Here is a 15,402-nt window from a genome sequence, read left to right as displayed (position 1 = left end):
CTGGTCCAAATGGTATTCGCCTTTCAACACAGGCACCACAGTATATATATACAGTAATACCGTCGTTTCAAATACTTTGCAACACATGTAACCCATGTGTTAAAGTTCAGAACTTCTCAGATTTGTAAAGGTCTTCTTCTTCTTCTGCGTTCGTGGGCTGAAACTCCCACGTACACTCGTGTTTTTTGCACGAGTGGAATTTTTACGTGTATGACCGTTTTTTTCCCCGCCATTTAGGCAGCCATATGCCGTTTTCGGAGAAAGCATGCTGGGTATTTTCGTGTTTCTATAACCCACCGTTCGTTCGTTTTAACTTCCTGATCGTGCTTTTAATCCAAACATATCATATCTATATGTTTTTGGAATCAAGAACCGACAAGGAATAAGATAAAATTGTTTTTAAATCGATTTCGGAGAAAAAAATTGTAATCATAATTTATATATTTTTAATTTTCAGAGCTTGTTTTTATTCCAAATATAACATATTTATATGTTTTTGGAATCAGAAAATGATGAAGAATACGATGAACGTAAATTGGGATCGTGTTATAAAAAAATGAATTGTCCGAAATTGATTTAGAAACAATTTCATCTTATTCCTTGTCGGTCCCTGATTCCAAAAACATGTAGATATGATATGTTTGGATTAAAAACAAACTCAGTACGCTAAAAAGAATAGAGATACAGAAAAGCGTGTTATCCTGCTCAGCGCGACAATTACCGCACTATTCTGGCTTGTCGATTTCACTGCCTTTGCCACGAGCGGTGGACTGACGAAACTACGAGTATGCGGTCTTGGTGAAAAAATGCAGTGCGTTCTGTTTCATTCTGTGAGTTCGACAGCTTGACTAAATGTTGTTATTTCACCTTACGCGACTTGTTTTTATTGTTATGTTTTTGAATGTTCCGTCTGGTAGACACTCGTTTTCATATGGCGTGGGCTGTGTGGGACGGGTAAACATGGCTGCCATCCGTTGTGGACCCAGTCACATGACCGCTTTCACCGCCTTTCATCCAGTCACATGACCGCTTTCACCGTCTTTCACCCAGTCATATGATAGCTTTCACCGCCTTTCATCCAGTCACATGACAGCTTTCACCGCCTTTCATTCAGTCACACGAATGCTTTCACCGCCTTTCACCCAAAAGCTGTAAGGATGGCCGCGTCACACTGATATAAGTCCTGTGATTCAAACAAAGCAAAGCTTAACATGTTCCACATGTGCATTGATGATAAATTAAAGCAAGGTTTGAGATTTTGTTCTTTGTGTTCTGACGGGTGACACGACCATTTAGTGAAAACAGTGATAACTGGGTTACTAATGACAACTCATCCAAGTGACGTCTTCCTGTGTTACTGATGACAACTCACCTAAGTGACGTCTTCCTGTGTTACTAATGACAACTCACCTAAGTGACGTCTTCTTGTGTAACTAATGACAACTCACCTAAGTGACGTCTTCCTGTGTAACTAATGACGTCTTCTTGTGTTACTAATGACAACTCACCTAAGTGACGTGTTCCTGTGTTACTAATGACAACTCATCTAAGTGACGTCTTCCTGTGTAACTAATGACAACTCCCCTAAGTGACGTCTTCCTGTGTAACTAATGACAACTCACCTAAGTGACGTGTTCCTGTGTTACTGATGACAACTCACCTCAGCGGTACCCGACCTTGACGTGTTCCTGTGTTACTAATGATAACTCACCTCAGCGGTACCCGACCTTGACGTGTTCCTGTGTTACTAATGACAACTCACCTCAGCGGTACCCGATCCGAAGAGCAGCAGGTCAAAGGGCACGGCGGCGATGGTGTCGATGACGAACCAGCCCTTGACGTAGTTGACGGCGATCTTCTGCTTGTCCGTCACCACCTCGCCGTTCTCCACGTAGGTGGTGCGGAAGTTGATGAGGATGTCGGCGATGAACATGAGGTCCACGATCAGGTCCACCAGCACCAGCGGGTCAGCGCGACCTCCGTCCGCGTTCTGCATGCGCGTGCTGGCGTCCTGCACGTGCAAGGCAAAGGCCAAGGTCATCTCATTTGTTTGTTTGTTTGCTTAACGCCCAGCCGACCACGAAGGGCCATATCAGGGCGGTGCTGCTTCGACATTTAACGTGCGCCACACACAAGACAGAAGTCGCAGCACAGGCTTCATGTCTCACCCAGTCACATTATTCTGACACCGGACCAACCAGTCCTAGCACTAACCCCATAATGCCAGACGCCAGGCGGAGCAGCCACTAGGTTGCCAATTTTAAAGTCTTAGGTATGACCCGGCCGGGGTTCGAACCCACGACCTCCCGATCACGGGGCGGACGCCTTACCACTAGGCCAACCGTGCCGGTGGTCATCTCATAATCATGTTTGATCGTGGTAAAGTGAAATGGTAGAAGTCTCCACTTATCTGAGGTGAGGGTTATGAGGGCGGTGCCCACTCCTCTCCCTCGCTGCCTTTGCCTTCCCCGCCCCTCAACAGGGCGAGGGGCATAGAGAGAAAGGCTGTCCGTGTGCTGTGCCACAGTCTCACCAAACATGACCAGATCACTCGTCTGTAGACAATGTATGTCTATCTAGCTGAAGACAGACAGACAGACAGACAGACAGACAGACAGACAGACTGACAGACATACACTCTGAGACACACACATACACACACACACACACACGCATACGCACACACACACACACACACACACACACACACACACACACACACACACACACACACACACACCTTGTTGAGTTCCATACGGATCTCCTCCTCGTTAAGAAGGAAGGCGGCACTGTAGGGCGTGAAGACCGCCGTGTACAGCACGAGGAGCAGTATGACCCAGTCCCACACCGCCTTGAAGGGCGAGTAGTGCAGGATGATCCACTTTGTCTTGTCTCTCTGCTCCTTGATACTGGCGTAGGGGTCCACTGCTTCTACTGTGTTGTCATCATCACTCTTAGACCCGCTCTGTAACCATAGAAACAGTGATTAATATGACGTCATGATGACGTAGGGGTCTGCCTCTTCCACTGTGTCGTCATCATCTCTATTAGATCCGTTCTATAACCATACAAACAGTGATTAATATGACGCCATGATGACGTAGGGGTCTAGCGCTTCCACTGTGTCGTCATCATCTCTATTAGACCCGTTCTACAACCATACAAACAGTGATTAATATGACGCCATGATGACATCAATATGTCGCAGAGGTCCACTGTGTCGTCATGTTCACTCTTAGACCCGCTCTGTAACTATAGAAACAGTGATTAATATGACGTTATGATGACTTAGGTGCCCACTGCTTCCACTGTGTCGTCATCATCGCTATTAGACCCGCCCTGTAAGCATATAAACAGTAATGTCTATGACGTCATGATGACGTAGGGGTCCACCGCTTTCACTGTGTCGTCACCATCACTCTTAGACCCGCTCTGTAACCATAGAAACAGTGATTAATATGACGTCAGGATGACGTAGGGGTCAACTGCTTCCCCTGTGTCGTCATCATCACTCTTAGACCCGCTCTGTAACCATAGACTCATTGATAACTATGACGTCATGATGACGTAGGGGTCCACTGGCTTCACTGTGTCGTCATCATCGCTATTTGACCCGCTCTGTAACCATAGACTCATTGATTAATATGACGTCATGATGACGTAGGGGTCCACTGGCTCCGCTGTGTCGTCATCATCTCCGACATTCTGAGACAAGCTCTGTAACCATATAAACTAGGATCAGTTTAACACTTATTAAGTTTTACTTAACCATTTAATCACGGAACCCAGTATTAAGTTTTACTTATGTTGTATTTCAATAAATAACCACGGAATACACTGTCTAGACAATGTAATTCAGCGCATAACCACGGGACACAGTTTTAAGTTAAATTTAAACATGTAAGCACGGGGTACAATTTTAAGTTTGATTTAATAATGTAAGCATGGGGTACAATTTTAAGTTTGATTTAATAATGTAAGCATGGGGTACAATTTTAAGTTTGATTTAATAATGTAAGCATGGGGTACAGTTTTAAGTTTGATTTAAACATGGAAGCATGTGGTACAATTTTAAGTTTGATCTTAACATGTATGCATGGGGTACAGTTTTAAGTTTAAGGCGATGCCTTTTCTTACAATTATCTGTCCAGGTGGGGGAGGGGAGGGGGGGGGAGAGGGTACAACGGTGATGAAGAAAAGAGCGTAGGTCTATTTTTAAGAGCTCTGTCTCCTTTTTCAAGAAGTCAATTTCTTTCTCCTTCTCCTTTTTTTCTAACCAGGATTCTCTGGTTTTTCATTTGCGAAGGCTAAGGAGAGTATCTGAGAGACAAAGACAAAGAGCATGCACGCTCGGTATTGGCTGGACCGTATTACTGGCATGCCATAGTGATTGACAGCTTCTTAATACACAGCCTCATTGTCCGCCACTTTTCTTCTTGCCTTTCTAATTACTGCCATTCACAAGTGGTGGAATATTGCACACAACGGAAAAGTTCTAATAACGGAAAGGTTTTCCCCTGAGTGAGCCTCCAACCGCGACACGATATTACAGAGACGTGCCGCTATCCCGTTTTTCTTCTGTCCTTATTTCTCTCCACTCTGTGTGTTGCTTTTTGCTTTTCAAAGTGTTTATTTTGACATTAGTCTGCTTGTCTGCTGTTTAGTGTGCTTAGTGTGCTTGTTTGCTGTTTAGTGTGCTTAGTGTGCTTGTTTGCTGTGTAGTCTGCTTATTTGCTGTTTAGTCTGCTTGTTTGCTGTGTAGTCTGCTTGTTTGCTGTTTAGTCTGCTTGTTTGCTGTTTAGTCTGCTTGTTTGCTGTTTAGTCTGCTTATTTGCTGTTTAGTCTGCTTATTTGCTGTTTAGTCTGCTTATTTGCTGTTTAGTCTGCTTATTTGCTGTTTAGTCTGCTTGTTTGCTGTTTAGTCTGCTTGTTTGCTGTTTAGTCTGCTTGTTTGCTGTTTAGTCTGCTTGTTTGCTGTTTAGTCTGCTTGTTTGCTGTTTAGTCTGCTTATTTGCTGTTTAGTCTGCTTGTTTGCTGTTTAGTCTGCTTATTTGCTGTGTAGTCTGCTTGTTTGCTGTTTAGTCTGCTTGTTTGCTGTTTAGTCTGCTTGTTTGCTGTTTAGTCTGCTTGTTTGCTGTTTAGTCTGCTTATTTGCTGTTTAGTCTGCTTGTTTGCTGTTTAGTCTGCTTATTTGCTGTGTAGTCTGCTTGTTTGCTGTTTAGTCTGCTTGTTTGCTGTTTAGTCTGCTTATTTGCTGTTTAGTCTGCTTGTTTGCTGTTTAGTCTGCTTATTTGCTGTGTAGTCTGCTTGTTTGCTGTTTAGTCTGCTTATTTGCTGTTTAGTCTGCTTGTTTGCTGTTTAGTCTGCTTATTTGCTGTTTAGTCTGCTTGTTTGCTGTTTAGTCTGCTTGTTTGCTGTGTAGTCTGCTTGTTTGCTGTTTAGTCTGCTTATTTGCTGTGTAGTCTGCTTGTTTGCTGTTTAGTCTGCGTATTTGCTATTTAGTCTGCTTGTTTGCTGTTTAGTCTGCTTGTTTGCTGTTTAGTCTGCTTGTTTGCTGTGTAGTCTGCTTGTTTGCTATTTAGTCTGCTTGTTTGCTGTTTAGTCTGCTTGTTTGCTGTTTAGTCTGCTTGTTTGCTGTTTAGTCTGCTTGTTTGCTGTTTAGTCTGCTTGTTTGCTGTGTAGTCTGCTTGTTTGCTGTGTAGTCTGCTTATTTGCTGTTTAGTCTGCTCTTTCCTGTGTTCTCTCTTTCTAATTGCATTACATTTTTTTGTGCAGGAAAAAGTTCGGTTATTTTGGAAAGTTTGCACAACTCACATAATATCCACTGTATGGAAAGTTTGCACAACTCACATAATATCCACTGTATGGAAAGTTTGCACAACTCACATAATATCCACTGTATGGAAAGTTTGCACAACTCACATAATATCCACTGTATGGAAAGTTTGCACAACTCACATAATATCCACTGAATGGAAAGTTTGCACAACTCACATAATATCCACTGTATGGAAATGTTGTGACAGATAAAGGCCAAAAGACGTAACCAAAAGGGTAAAGTAAAACTACCACGATGCTCTCCCTTGCTCACATAATACATCTGTGAAACCAAACTGGAACGTGGAGCTAATACCGCAATTCATACTTCATACGCAAGAGAGATCACACATGAAACACATTACCTATCTCCTCACACGTGAGTATTTTATGTAAATGAGGTCGGGTCAAACTACAGCCTGGCAGAGCCACCAGAAGTAATGTTCCATTGCTCGTAATGATAAAGTCACTGAGGCAAACGTCATTCTCCAAACGCTTTGTTATTTCCTCCTGAGAAAATACACATGACGCTTTTATCCTTTATCGCCGAAGATTTGACTTTAGAAAGGACGCATCGACAGTATGGCATACCGACCCAAGTGACACACTAGCGCAAGGCTTGTGTTGATTTCTTTTTCTACCGTTTCTGAGGCGAATCGATTGCCCTTTTCTTTGGAACTGAACACAATATGCTCAAATGTAACTGACGCAATATTCCAAGTAAACAACAAGAAAATATGAAAAAAAGGCAAACTAGTTCTGATGCGAATGTTGTTAATCTCTCGTATCAAAACTGGCTTTCAGAAGGCATTGTGTTTAACTTAATCTCCCTCGCCTTACGTGGCTTTCAGAGGGGTTTGTGTTTTTTAATACTTCTCGTCTCAACTGGCTTTTAGAGGGCATTGCGTCCAATTAAATATCTCTTATCTCCACTGGCTTCCAGAGGGCATTGTGACCAATTACATCTCTATTATCTCCACTGGCTTCCAGGGGGCATTGTGACCAATTACATCTCTATTATCTCCACTGGCTTCCAGAGGGCATTGTGACCAATTACATCTCTATTATCTCCACTGGCTTCCAGAGGGCATTGTGACCAATTACATCTCTATTATCTCCACTGGCTTCCAGGGGGCATTGTGACCAATGACATCTTTATTATCTCCACTGGCTTCCAGGGGGCGTTGTGACCAATTACATCTCTATTATCTCCACTGGCTTCCAGGGGGCATTGTGACCAATCACATCTCTATTATCTTCACTGGCTTCCAGGGGGCATTGTGACCAATTACATCTCTATTATCTCCACTGGCTTCCAGAGGGCATTGTGACCCATTACATCTCTATTATCTACACTGGCTTCCAGGGGGCATTGTGACCCATTACATCTCTATTATCTCCACTGGCTTCCAGGGGGCATTGTGACCAATTACATCTCTATTATCTCCACTGGCTTCCAGAGGGCATTGTGACCAATTACATCTCTATTATCTCCCCTGGTTCCAGGGGGCATTGTGACCAATTACATCTCTATTATCTCCACTGGCTTCCAGGGGGCATTGTGACCAATTACATCTCTATTATCTTCACTGGCTTCCAGGGGGCATTGTGACCAATTACATCTCTATTATCTCCACTGGCTTCCAGGGGGCATTGTGACCAATTACATCTCTATTATCTCCACTGGCTTCCAGGGGGCATTGTGACCAATTCCTTGCACATTTTAGGAGCATGTTGCTACTGTTCTAACAATAGACGATGGCGAATGGTAAAGAACACTTACGAATACCTTGCGACCAAGTCCCGATCATTACGATTTATTGGCAAGTTATGCGCAAGGGCAAGTCGGCACTGTGTGACAGCAGCATTGAACGCCTCCTACTGTACAGAGAGGGGAACAGACATCACGGCAATGTGTGTATCTCTATCTTACATTACTCCGCATTACCTTATGCTGCTCTCAAAACAGTGCCGAATTACCATTGCGAGTAGACTTCGCACATAACTCGCAATGATCGGGATATGGTCGCAATATGTTCTTAAGCACTCGCCACCATTAGTCTGTTGTTGCGAACATTAGCAACATGCCCCGAAAATTCGCAAGGAAGGAATATTTCTCACTTGTGTGCAACATACTCGTTAGTGTTCGCAAGCCTTTCGTAATCATCGCAATGTATTCGTAGCGTTTGCAAGGCATTTGCAACCATTCGTTAGTCCTGTTGCTAATGGTTGCGAATTCCTTACGAACAATGCACATGGCTTGCGATTTAAAAAAAAAATGTTTCGACCATTTCTTGCCAATCCGTAAGAATGATGCGAAAGCTTTACGAACGCTTGCGAGTGACTGTGATAGCTTAAGAATGCTTTACAAACATTAAGAATATCTTACAAATAATAAATTCGTACAAAAATTCGTATATGGATTCGTACGCATTCGCAATAATCGGCAGAAATTCGCAAAGCACTCGCAACCATTCGTAATGAATTCGCAAGAAATTCTTACATGGATTCGTATGCATTCGCTATGATCGCAACCGTTTGTCGGACACTCCCAAGGATTCGTAAGGCTTCAAATGTTCAATGTTATTCCTGAACATGTTTCTATTTTTTGCCGAATACAATATTTTCATAATCGCAGGGATATTCGAGACTGTGAGACGGAGGTTAAGGCCTCCGTTTGCTTCATAATCTCCGATCTGGTCATGCTTTTTACTGGGATAAGACCAGCTCTCCACTTGGTCACATACCAACAAACCGGCACGGTTGGCCTAGTGGTGAGGCGTCCGCCCCGTGATCGGGAGGTCGTGGGTTCGAACCCCGGCCGGGTCATACCTAAGACTTAAAAATTGGCAATCTAGTGGCTGCTCCGCCTGGCGTCTGGCATTATGGGGTTAGTGCTAGGACTGGTTGGTCCGGTGTCAGAATAATGTGACTGGGTGAGACATGAAGCCTGTGCTGCGACTTCTGTCTTGTGTGTGGCGCACGTTATATGTCAAAGCAGCACCGCCCTGATATGGCCCTTCGTGGTCGGCTGGGCGTTAAACAAACAAACAAACAAACAAACAAACATACCAACAATGAAAGGCATGGGGGCTCTTTGTTGACAGTGGACATGGGTTTTCATTCTTTTCTTTTTTTAAAAGAGGAATTCACTTTGTTACAGACGCTGGTGCCTTTGTTTTGTAATCAATGCATCAAAATATTCCATTTTCCCATCCTACACCAAGCAGTCAGGGCGATTAAGTTTGGTATGTTACCAAATGGAGAAATGGTCTATAATAGCACGTAAAGGCCTGGTTCACACTGCATGCGCTTGGGAGGAACACACATTACATCACGCAGACTGTACTTAAGTACCCACACTAACACAAACATTACATCACACAGACTGTACTTAAGTACCCACACTAACACAAACATTACATTACATCACCCCCCCCCCCCCCCCACGAGACAAACACACCGAGACAAACATCACATCACACAGACTGTACTTAAGTACCCACACCAAGACAAACATTACATCACACAGACTGTACTTAAGTACCCACACCGAGACAAACATTACATCACACAGACTGTACTTAAGTACCCACACCGAGACAAACATTATATCACACAGACTGTACTTAAGTACCCACACCGAGACAAACATTACATCACACAGACTGTACTTAAGTACCCACACCGAGACAAACATTACATCACACAGACTGTACTTAAATACCCACACCGACACAAACATTACATAACACAGACTGTACTTAAATACCCGCATCAACACAAACATTACATAACACAGACTGTACTTAAATACCCGCACTGACACAAACATTACATAACACAGACTGTACTTAAATACCCCCACCGACACAAACATTACATCACACAGACAGTACTTAAATACCCGCACCGACACAAACATTACATAACACAGACTGTACTTAAATACCCGCACCGACACAAACATTACATAACACCGACTGTACTTAAATACCCGCACCGACACAAACATTACATAACACAGACTGTACTTAAATACCCGCACTGACACAAACATTACATAACACAGACTGTACTTAAATACCCGCACCAACACAAACATTATATAACACAGACAGTACTTAAATACCTCACCGACACAAACATGACATCACACAGACTGTACTTAAATACCCGCACTGACACAAACATTACATAACACAGACTGTACTAAAGTACCCACACCAACACAAACATTATATAACATAGACTGTACTTAAGTACCCACACCGACACAAACATTACATAACACAGACTGTACTTAAATACCCGCACCGACTCAAACATTACATCACACAGACATAATTAAAGACTTACACGTGACTTGACGTCAGTTACACATTACGTGACGTCACTTACATCTTTTTCTTGCTCTCCATTCAGCTTTTTAGACTCCTCCTGCACGGGTCGGGTAGAGTTTCGTCCCCTGACCTCCTTGAGGAACTTCAGCATGATGAGCTTGCTCTTTGCCTGGAACACACAGAGACACAAAACACCTTACATCAGCCCTAACACGTAGACACAACTGTGTTATTATCACAAATAGACACAACTGTGTTATAATTAACCAAAGACACAACTGTGTTATAATCACACAAAGACACAACTGTGTTATTATCACAAATAGACACAATTGTGTTATAATCACACATAGACACAACTGTGTTATAATCACACAAAGACACAACTGTGATATAATCACACAAAGACACAACTGTGTTATTATCAAACGGAGACACACCTGTGTTATTATCACAAATAGACACAACTGTGTTATTATCACAATTAGACACAACTATGTTATAATCACACAAAGACAAAACTGTGTTATAATCACACAGAGACACAAGTGTGTTATTATCACACAGATGCACATCTGTATTATTATCACACAGAGACACAACTGTGTTATTATCACACAGAGACATAGATGTGTTATTATCACACAGTGACACAAATGTGTTATCATCACACAGAGACACAAGTGTGTTATTATCACACAGAGACACAACTGTGTTATTATCACACAAAGACACAACTGTGTTATTATCACAAACAGACTTAACTGTGTTATTATTAACACACAGACACAATTGTGTTATCATCAACACACAGACACAACTGTGTTATTGTCACACAGAGACACATCATCAACACACAGACACAACTGTGTTAATATCACAAACAGACAAAACTGGGTCATTATCACACAGAGAAACAACTGTGTTATTATCAAAAACAGACACAACTGTGTTATAATCACACAATGACACAACTGTGTTATTATCAACACACACGAGGACGCAACTGCCTTAACCTCAACACACACAGAGACAGCTGTTTCATAGACACAGCTGTGTTATTACTACACATAAACACAACTGTTCTTTTATCAAAAGACACAGACACAACTGTGTTATTATCACACAGAGACACACCTGTGTTATTATCACACATAGATACACCTGTGTTATTATCAACACACACATAGACACAACTGTGTTATTATCACAAGCAGACACAACTGTGGTATTAATAACACACACAGAGATAACTGTATCATAGACACAACTGTGTTATTACTACACATAAACACAACTGCTCTATTATTGAAAGACACAGACACAACTGTCTTATGCCTGTGCCAAGAATAAGTTGTTTGATAATAACACAGTTGTGTTTTTGTCTTTCGATAATAGAACAGTTGTGTCTCTGTGTGATAATAACACAGTTGTGTCTGTGTCTTTCGATAATAGAACAGTTGTGTCTCTGTCAGTGTTATAATAACACAGGTGTGTCTCTGTGTGATAATAACACAGTTGTGTCTGTGTCTGTGTCTTTCGATAATAGAACAGTTGTGTGTCTGTGTGATAATAACAATATGAAACAACTTATTCTTGGCACAGGCATAACGTTTTTGAATCATCACACACACACAGACTGCGGCAGGCTGGGATGCAGCAGGTTGGGATGCGGCACGTTTGGCGTGCCGCTCAAACACCCCCTCCCCCATCGCGCCCCTTCCCACAATGCCCGGCAGAGTGCCCACAAGATGGCGTCTTGCCACGTGGCTTGGTATCCGTCTCGCTCCTCGCACCCGTCCCATAATACACAGCAGATTGGAAACAAGGTGGCGGCGACAAGAAGATGAGGACCAATCAGGGAAGATTACTGTCATTCTAGTACCTTTGTTGCCGAGTTATCGGCCCTGTCATCTCGCCGCCTCACATGATAGATAAGAGATTGGGGGTAATAATGCGGTGTGTGTGTGTGTGTGCCGGTGTGTGTGTGTGGGGGTGGGTGTGTGTGTGTGTATGTATGTGTGTGTGTTTGTGTGTGTGTTTTGTGTATGTGTCTCAGTGTGTGCGTGTGTGTGTGTGTGTGTGTGTGTGTGCGTGTGTGCGCCGTGTGTGTTTATGTGTGCATGTGCTTGTCTGTGTCTGTGTGTGAATGTGGGGGGGAGGTTGTGTGTGGGTTTGTGTGTGCATGTGTGTGTGTGTGCGTGCATGTGTGTGCCACGGTGTGTATGTATGTGCGTGAGTGTGCATGTGTGTGTGTGTGTCTCTCAGTCCCTGTGAAGATTACTGCTCAGTTGTAAACTATTGGAGACGACCCCTGCTATGACACTGTATGTCTTAGTCTATCCCTGTGACAGTTACTACTTTGTGAACTATTGGAGACGACCCCTGCTATGACACTGTATGTGTGTCAGTCCCTGTGACAGTTACTGCTTTGTGAACTAATGGAGACGACGGCCCTGCTATGACACTGTATGTCTGTCAATCCCTGTGACAGTTACTGCTTTGTGAACTATTGGACGGACGACTCCTGCTATGCCACTGTATGTCTCTTAGTCCCTGTGACAGTTACTGCTTTGTGAACTATTGGAGACGACCCCTGCTATGACACTGTATGTGTGTCAGTCCCTGTGACAGTTACTGCTTTGTGAACTAATGGAGACGACGGCCCTGCTATGACACTGTATGTCTGTCAATCCCTGTGACAGTTACTGCTTTGTGAACTATTGGACGGACGACTCCTGCTATGCCACTGTATGTCTCTTAGTCCCTGTGACAGTTACTGCTTTGTGAACTATTGGAGACGACTCCTGTTATGACTTTGTATGTCTCTTAGTCCCTGTGACAGTTACTGCTTTGTAAACTATTGGAGACGACTCCTGCTATGACACTGTATGTCTCTTAGTCCCTGTGACAGTTACTGCTTTGTGAACTATTGGAGACGACTCCTACTATGACACTGTATGTCTCTTAGTCCCTGTGACAGTTACTGCTTTGTGAACTATTGGAGACGACCCCTGCTATGACTCTGTATGTCTGTCAATCCTTGTGACAGTTACTGCTTTGTGAACTATTGGATACGACCCCTGCTATGACACTGTATGTCTCTTTGTCCCTGTGACAGTTACTGTTTTGTGAACTATTGAAGACGACCCCTGCTATGACACTGTATGTCTCTTAGTCCCTGTGACAGTTACTGCTTTGTGAACTATTGGAGACGACCACTGCTATGACACTGTATGTCTGTCTATCCCTGTGACAGTTACTGCTTTATGAACTAATGCATGGAGACGACCCCTGCTATGACACTGTATGTCTGTCAATTCCTGTGACAGTTACTGCTTTGTGAACTATTGGAAACGACTCCTGCTATGACACTGTATGTCTCCTAGTCCCTGTGACAGTTACTGCTTTGTGAACTATTGGAGACGACCCGTGCTATGACACTGTATTTCTCTTAGTCCCTGTGACAGTTACTGCTTTGTGAACTATTGGAGACGACCCCTGCTATGACACTGTATGTCTGTCAATCCCTGTGACAGTTACTGCTTTGTGAACTATTGGAGACGACCCCTGTGACAGGTACTGCTTTGTGAATTAATGGAGACGACCCCTGCTATGACACTGAATATTCTAGCATAAAAAAAAGGAGTGGACTTCATCACGTGACACTGAGAACACTACTGCACACAAAAGAGGTCGAGACAGGAGATTGCAATCAGCAAAAACATGAAGCATTCATGGAAATCGTCTTACCTTTTCTCAGGCCTCGCCGGAACACATGTCTACTTCACGTTGGTCCCGGTATATACTTCACGTTTGTCCCGGTATACACTTCACGTTGGTCTCGGTATACACTTCACGTTGGTTCCGGTATATACTTCACGTTGGTCCCGGTACATGCTGAGCCAGTCACGACGCAGGTAATTCAGTCTGCCTATACTCCTGGCCACACTGGCATTCAGTTGTCAGTTGTCACCATTTGTCTGATGACGATTAAAGTGGTGTTTATAGTCGTGACAACTCTGGCATTGTCAGTTGTCACCATTTGTCTGATGACGATTAAAGTGGTGTTTATAGTCGTGACAACTCTGGCATTGTTAGTTGTCACCACTTGTCTGATGACGATTAGAGTGGTGTTTATAATCGTGACAACTCTGGCATTGTCAGTTGTCACCACTTGTCTGATGACGATTAGAGTGGTTCACGTTTCAATATATCACTCAAGGTGATTATGAACCGGTTAATTACTACTAATTAACTAACCACACCACGATCCACTCTCGCAGGCATACAATTAAATAGAGTCAACAAAAGTATAAGTTTCAGACGCCTGTTTATGTATAAACTCTCCACCTCCCTCGAGCCTTCACTCAAAATATGTTCCTTTTACGTTCTCAACACGTAAAAAACCAGTGTTCACTGACAAAATGCCAGTACTATGTAGAAAATTATAGTAACACGCTGAACCCGTGTAAATACAGTCGAAATGAGAATGTTCTGTTCGAAAAGCTCTAGTTCGTGCAGGTGTCGCACACCCCACGTTGTCACTACTCCAATGAAATCATAGATACGAAAAGACAACGGTGGTCAACGGGGTGCGTACGACATGGTGCACTTAGCTTTATCTCTGCTGCTGCTGCTTAGCCGGTATGCTGGTTAGTCGGTTCGCTGGTTAGCCGGTCCGCTGGTTAGCCGGTTCGCTGGTTAGCCGGTCCGCTGGTTAGCCGGTCTCCTGGTTAGCCGGTCTCCTGGTTAGCGTAGCCTCAACAGTTCCCGCCAGAGTCAGCCGTGCCGATGTTACGGGAACGTAACGAACGAACGAAACGAACGAACGAAGGAAGGCTGCAAACAGAAAGCATCGGTGCACTAAACATGTCAGCTACCCCTCACCCACCACCTTAAAACATGTCATCTTTAAATATCTCATCGAGCACGTGGCCTGCACAAAACTGACTTTTTACAACAACAAAACAGCCATTTTCCGTCCTTCTCTCCCTATCTGCAAAAACCATATACAGATTAGTATTTTAGCGTCACAGAGAGTAAATTATGCGCTAACCTGGAAAGAACAACAGAGAGTATTTCATTCCACAACACAGACTCATCAACAGCGTTAAATAATGATTTATTACCTCAAAAGCCTATGATTGTAACTCTCAATGGAAGCAAAGTCCGCCTCCTCCCTGGAACAGTCTCTGTTCGTCAACAGTGACCCAAAACGTCCAGAACCCCTTGTCGAATC

General features: G+C 43.4%; 1 protein-coding gene across 1 annotated transcript in view; it reads right to left on the bottom strand.

The window, feature by feature from the left end:
- The window catches only part of LOC138977324 (voltage-gated inwardly rectifying potassium channel KCNH7-like), a 34,125-nt gene extending 22,253 nt beyond the window's left edge, over positions 1-11,872 (bottom strand). Inside the window, exons 1-4 of the mRNA XM_070350224.1 lie at positions 11,801-11,872; positions 10,210-10,329; positions 2,741-2,965; positions 1,763-2,011 (exon numbers count right to left, since the gene is read on the bottom strand). Coding sequence (XP_070206325.1) covers positions 1,763-2,011; positions 2,741-2,965; positions 10,210-10,329; positions 11,801-11,872 — 666 coding nt within the window. The remainder of the gene's footprint in view (positions 1-1,762; positions 2,012-2,740; positions 2,966-10,209; positions 10,330-11,800) is intronic.
- Between the last annotated feature and the right edge of the window lie 3,530 nt (positions 11,873-15,402).

The sequence above is a fragment of the Littorina saxatilis genome, linkage group LG9, assembly GCF_037325665.1.
Source record: "Littorina saxatilis isolate snail1 linkage group LG9, US_GU_Lsax_2.0, whole genome shotgun sequence".
Taxonomy (NCBI): domain Eukaryota; kingdom Metazoa; phylum Mollusca; class Gastropoda; order Littorinimorpha; family Littorinidae; genus Littorina; species Littorina saxatilis.
This window is presented reverse-complemented; position numbering and strand designations above follow the sequence as displayed.